The sequence below is a fragment of the Dipodomys ordii genome, unplaced genomic scaffold, assembly GCF_000151885.1.
Source record: "Dipodomys ordii isolate 6190 unplaced genomic scaffold, Dord_2.0 Scaffold105, whole genome shotgun sequence".
Taxonomy (NCBI): Eukaryota; Metazoa; Chordata; class Mammalia; order Rodentia; family Heteromyidae; genus Dipodomys; species Dipodomys ordii.
Genome location: NW_012267321.1, coordinates 656059 through 662411, shown reverse-complemented (window position 1 = coordinate 662411; position 6353 = coordinate 656059). Strand labels below are relative to the sequence as shown.

The window sequence follows — 6353 nt, the reverse complement described above, 5'->3', positions numbered from 1 at the left end:
TGGCTCAAGTGGTAGAGCGCTCTCCTTGAGCTGAAGAGTGCAGGAACAGCACCCAAGCCCAGAGTTCAAGCCCCACGACCGACAAAAAAAAAAAAAAAATGTAGATAGTCACAAATACCCAGCTGCCCTCTTGTGGGTCCCTTTAAGAAACATCCACAGGCATTTCCAATTCCAATTTGGAACCCCTGGGAAGCTGTTGCCAGGCCGCCTCGCCTCGGTGGCCAGCATTGTTTGCTGGAAGAGGAATCTTGAGAGGCCAGTAGGGCCTGGACTAGGGCAAGCCCCTAGTGGGACTCCCACTTCTCTCCCAGCCCTTATCTTTTCCAGCCTACTTTTCAGACCCAGAGATTTGGTCCTCAGGTCCAGAAGAGAGGGTCAGGTATGTTTAGAGTTTGGCCACAGAGGGTTGAGCATTAGTAACCCTTCAAGGGGAGGGAAGGGCATCTCCAGGATCCCAGGCAGGAGAATGCGGGGAGGGGTCTGGGGTTTGGAGCCAAGAGCCCTGAGTTTCAGTATGGATGCAGGAGAGATACAGGGACTTGGTTAGGGTGGACATTTCTGGCCTTACTACTAGTGATAAAATCCAGAAAGTGGGCAGAGTGTTTGGGCTGCTTTGGTGCAGGGGAACAATGAATATTTGGGATTCAGTGTTGGAGGGCAGCTGTAATGGGGACATTAGGTCTGGATCCTGACTACTCTCTTGGTTTTCCAGAATGTCTCAGGAGAATGACGCATTGAAGAAAGAGTGAGTGGGAAAGTCAAATGGGCAGTGGTGGAGGGAGGATTGGGAGAACTTAAAACTTGATGGTGTGTTATGACCCCTTAGCTGTGTGTGTGTGTGTGTGTGTGTGTGTGTGTGCACACGCACGCACGCGCACGCGCTGGTCTTGGAGCTTGAACTCAGGGCCTGCTCTACCATTTAAACCACACTTCCACTTATGGGATTTTAGTGGTTAATTGGAGATAAGTCCTCACAGACTTTCCTGCCAAGGTTGGTTGTGAAACACGATCCTCAGTTCTCAGCCTCCCAAATAGCTAGGATTACAGGTGTGAGCCACCAGTGCCTGGCTACACTTAGCATTGATATCATGAACACTTATAGGCTTAGCAACTTCAGCTTTGCAGGAAAATGCTGGGGGACCCCAACTTCTGGACCCTACAGGGAGAGGAGTTTGATTGGTGACTGGCTGTCAGACAAGGACCTGTGATCTCTACTTGGATTCCTTTTTTCTTTTGTCAGTACTGAGGTTTGAATTCAAGGTCTCCTGCTTGCTAGAGAGTTTCTACCACTTGAGCTCTATTTCCATCCCTTTTTGCTTTAGGTATTTTTTTTCAGGTACAGTCATGGCGTTTTGCTCACAGCCAACCTTAGAATTTGATCCTCCTACTTATGCCTCCCACTCTATTGGGATGACTGGTACACACCCTACCATGCTGGGCATGTTTATTAAGATGAGGCCTTGATGAATTTTTGTCCAGCCTGGCCCCCAATTTTAATTTTCCTAATCTCCAATCTCTGTGTTAGAAACTACAGGCATGAACCACTGCCCCACTGACCTCTACTTAGATTCTAGAATGGCCAGTGTTGGGGCAGTGACATCAAAACCAGAGAGGGTTCTTCCCCTCTGTGACCTCACTTGGTCTAAGAAACCAAGTTGGGCGGAGACAGGAGGGGAGGAGAAAGCTCTTGGGCTAGCAAGATGTCCTTCTTGCTGTCACTACCGGCCTGTCTTTGTCCCAGGACCTTGGGCGATGAGATCGCTGCCATGAGGCTACAGAAGCTAGAACAGCAGGTAGGTACCGTGCCCAGGAATCTTGCCTTCCCGATCCTTTCATATCTTTCAAACCTACCCAGAAAACCCATCCCCAGGACTGGCGCAGGGTCTCCAGTGCTGTTGTTTCTTCTCTCTGGACTTCAAGTTCTCAAACGCAGAGATGACCAACAGGAATTTGAGCTATTAAGGAGAAATCCTCATGATGAGACCCTCAAAATTTTAATGAATGGGGGATCCTCAGAACTGGGTAGGACCCTAGTTTCTGGGGGAGCAGGTGGCTGGGCTCTAGGGCTCATGGGTCTGAGGCAGGAGAAGGACGCGAGGGCTGAGGCACCAGCGGGGACCCGGTGGAAAAAGGGCCTCCCGGACTCTCCCACTTCACCCCTGTCTTCCCCTCCGGTTCCTGGTCCCCACACACTCCCTTTCCTGCTCCTACAGCGGCTTCTATTTGAGAAGAAGCGACGACGGAAGCGCCAGGAACCTCTCATGGTTCAGGCCAATCCTGATTCTTTGCTGCGGCACCCGCGGCTGCGGCGATGGGAGGAGCGTTTCCAGGGTGACAGCGGTGTGGAAAATCTCCCAGCCTGGGGGATTTGGACCAGCCGGGGGGCGGGACCTAGTGGAGTCGAGGGGGTGGGGCCTGGCGGGACGAGGGCGGGGTCTTATGGGGCAGGGGCGGGGCCTGGTGGAGCCTGGGCGGGGTCTTGTAAATAATGGGGCGGGGCCTAGTGGAGTGGAAGGGGGTGGGGCCTGATGGAGTCCATAATGGATGGGGCAGGGTCTGGGACAAGGACTGAGAGCTGTCTTCTGTCTTGCGGCAAAGCACTTGTCTAGCAAGTGCAACCTCCTGGGTTCGGTCCCCAGTACAAAAAAAAGAGAAAAGATTAAAAACAAAAACAAAAAAACAGGACTGGGAATGTGGCTTAGTGGTAGAGTGCTTGTTAGCATGCATAAAGCCCTGAGTTCAATTCCTCAGTTACCACATATACAGAAAAAGCCAGAAATGGCTCTGTGGCTCAAGTGGCAGAGTACTAGCACTGGGACAGCGCCCAGGCCCTGAGTTCAAGCCCCAGGTAGCACTGACAAAAACAACTACTACTACTACAAACTGTGGGGGCAAGTGGCTCAGCCTCTGGAGGCTGAGATCTGAGGAGCCAGCCCGGGCACAAAAGGCCTAGAGACTCTTATCTCCAATAAACTGTTCAGAAAAAGCCTGACGTGGCACTGTGGCTCAAGTGGCATAGCACTAGCTCAGGGACAGCGCCCAGGCCCTGAGTTCAAGCCCCAGGATTGGCCCAAAAAAAAAAAGCCAGGCACGTGAGATGTGGAGACTCCCAGGGCATGGGCAGGGACATGGTTTGTAACAAGGGCAAAGTCATCTGGTGATTGGGCTCCACGGGCAGAGCCTGGGAGAGCCTTCAGAGCGCTGAGAGTAAGCAGGCCCAGGTCTAGGGTGAGTCCCCCAGGCAGTTAGGTAACAAGATTTCCAGCTTTAGTAATTTAAGAGATTTAGTCCTAGAGTGACTGACCACAAGAACCTGCCCTGGGATTATATGCAGTGCTGGGGAGTGAACCCGGGGCCTTAAGCATGCTCTTCCGCTGAGCTCCATTCCTAGCCCTGGCATGAGATCTCAGGGTCCTGCAGACAGGGGATTCTCAGCAGGGTAGCAGCCAAATTGTGCTGATTTGAGCATTAGGATAGAGTTCTTTGGGCTGCAGTGGAGGGGGAGCGAGGGGTGCTCCAACCTGGAGATCATTTTAATGGGTTTTGCTACACCATCTCCCAGGTTTTGGAAACCCTTTTCTTCAGGAGAGCGTGCCAGAGGCGCATCTGGCCTCTGGTGCCCATCGTGCCCCTGGCACCGTGAGTGGTGGTGGAGATTGCAGCGGAGATGGTGGCCTGCTGGCATCCCAGACACATACAGGTAACCTCGAGATCCTGGGCCTTTTGAACCCAGGAGGCGGAGCCCCAGATCCTTGCTCTCCAGAGGACTCAGGAGTTGAGGATCCCAGCTCTTCTTCTCTAACACCAAGGAGTTTAGATCCTGAATCCCCACCTCACCCAGTAATTCCAGTCTCCAGTCTTTCTTTCCCCAGGGGCACTCCAAAAGCCTCTTTCCATTCCTCCATGTCCTGGCTCCCAGACAGTACAGATTCGGAGCTGGAGGAAGTCTACGTGGAGGACATTCCTGTGTTCCCCCTACCTTATAAGCAACCACCCAGAACTCGACGAAGGGGCTGGCTAGCCCGCCAACGACGTGGTAATTTTCACACACTCATGAGGGAGAGGGGTGTGTGTGTGTGTGTGTGTGTGTGTGTGTGTGTGTGCGCGCGCGTGCCATATGGCAAATTGACCCCCTGGTTTGCTTTATAAACAAAACTGTTCACCTCTGTCAAGTTGATAATTTTTTGCACATTAGAATATTCAGAGTTGAGGTCAGGCACTGGTGGCTCACACCTATAATCCTAGCTACTCAGGAGGCTGAGATCTGAGAATTGAGGTTTGAAGCCAGCCCAGGCAGGAAAGTCCATAAGACCTTTTTTTATTTTTTTAATTTTTTTTCAGTTGTGGGGCTTGAACTCAGAGCCTGGAGCTGTCCCTGAGCTCTTTTGCTAAAGGCTACTGCTCTACTATTTTGAACCATAGTGCCACTTCTGGTTTTTGAGTGGTTCATTGGAGGTAAGAGTCTCATGGACTTTTCTGCCCAGGCTGCCTTTGAACCTTTTTGCCAGTCCTGGGGTTTGAACTCAGGGCTTGGGCACTCACTTTTTCTATGAGAGTGCTAGACTTAAAGGAATAAGCCAGGCTGGGCACTGGTGGCTCACGCCTGTAATCCTAGCTGAGACCTGAGAATCATGGTTCAAAGCCAGCCAGGGCAGGAAAGTCCATGAGACTCTTATCTCCAATAAACCACTCAGAAAGCTGAAAGTGGCGCTGTGGCTCAAGTGGTAGAGTGCTTGCCTTGAGCCGAGGAGCTGAGGGATGGCACCTAGGCCCAGAGTTCAAGCCTCACGACCAACAAAAAATAAAAAGGAAACAGACAAAACAAGAGTTCAAGGCCAAGGCTGGGAATGTGGCTTAGTGGTAGAGTGCTTGCCTAGCATGAAGCCCTGGGTTGGATTCCTCAGTACCACATACACAGAAAATAGCCAGAAGTGGTGCTGTGGCTCAATTGGTAGAGCTCTAGTCTTGAGCATAGAGAGGCTCAGGGACAGAGACCAGGCCCTGAGTTCAAGGCCCAGGACCGGCACAAAAATAAAAAAAATTCAAGGCCAAGGATGTGCTTGCACAAGTGCACATGCCCTGAAAAAAAGAAATCTTGAAGCAGTCACCCTCTTTTACCCCCCTAAGTAACCCCTTTTTAGATTTGAACATTGTGTCTGTTTAATGTAAATGGAATAATAAAATATGTGGTCGTTTGTGTCTGGTTTCTTTCACTTAGCAAGCTCTCTTTTTGAATTACTTTGTTTTTGAGACAGGTTCTCACTATGTTGACCAGGATGATCTCGAATTTCTCGGCTCGAGTGATCCTCTCATCTTAGACTCTGGAGCAACTGGGACTCCAGGCAGGTGTTAATTATGCCTATTTTAGCGAGTTTGTTCATAGTGGTTTGTTTTTGAGATGGGGTCTCCTTCTAGTTCAAGTTGGCCTCAAACTTAATTGCCTTACCTTTCCCACAGGGATTACAGTAGAACAACACCTAGCTTCTGATCAACCATCCATGTTAGAACACTACCAAAACTTTGTTTGGGGGCTGGGAAAAGTGGCTCAAGTGGTAGAGTGCCAGCCTAGCAAGTGTGAAGCCCTAATTTCAAACCTAAGTACCATATCCAACAAAGAAAAAAACATCCAAGCCTGCTGCTGGTGCCTCATGCCTGTAATCCTAGCTACTCAGGAGGCTGTAGTCTAAGGATCAAGGTTTGAAGCCAGCCTGGGCAGGAAAGTCCATGAGACTCTTATCTCTAATTAACCACCGGGAAACAGAAATGGTGCAGGCCCTGAGTTCAAGCCCCATGATTGACTAAAAAAAAAAAAAGACAGGGCTGGAAAGGTAGCTCAGAGGTAGAGTGCTTGCCTTGCATGCATGAGGCCCTGGATTCGATTCTTCAGCACCACAAGCAGAAGGAAAAAAAAAAAAGAAAAAAACATTCAAAACACTTCATTTCTTTTATTCTAATTACCAAGGCAATAATTTCAATGACAAGAACACACTAACTGGAACCCCCAAATACCACACCACCACATAGTCTTTGTTTTTTTCTCTGGGACAAAGAAAAGAGAGGACTGAGGATTCCCCTGTTCATTGGGGGGACAGACGAGGCAATAAATGAGAGTCACTAGTAGGGGGCTCATAGCTGGGCACACTGTCATCTTTTTCTTTTTAAATGGTCTTTTTATTTTTGTGGGGCCTGAACTCTGGGCCTGGGTGCTGTCCCTCAGCTCTTCAGCTCAAGGCTAGCGTTCTACCACTTGAGCCACAGCACCACTTCCGGCTTTCTTTTTTCTTTTTGCTTATGTGGTGCTGAGGAATCAAACCCAGGGCCTCAGGCATGCAAGGCAAGCGCTCTACCACTGA

The 6353-nt window shown here is 50.1% G+C and overlaps 1 protein-coding gene across 1 annotated transcript in view; it reads left to right on the top strand.

The window, feature by feature from the left end:
* The first annotated feature begins 713 nt into the window (after window positions 1-713).
* Tulp2 (tubby like protein 2) overlaps window positions 714-6353 on the top strand; it is an 11359-nt gene continuing 5719 nt past the window's right edge. Inside the window, exons 1-5 of the mRNA XM_013027573.1 lie at window positions 714-745; window positions 1742-1793; window positions 2214-2340; window positions 3563-3700; window positions 3920-4036. Of these exons, the coding sequence (XP_012883027.1) occupies window positions 714-745; window positions 1742-1793; window positions 2214-2340; window positions 3563-3700; window positions 3920-4036 (466 nt within the window). The remainder of the gene's footprint in view (window positions 746-1741; window positions 1794-2213; window positions 2341-3562; window positions 3701-3919; window positions 4037-6353) is intronic.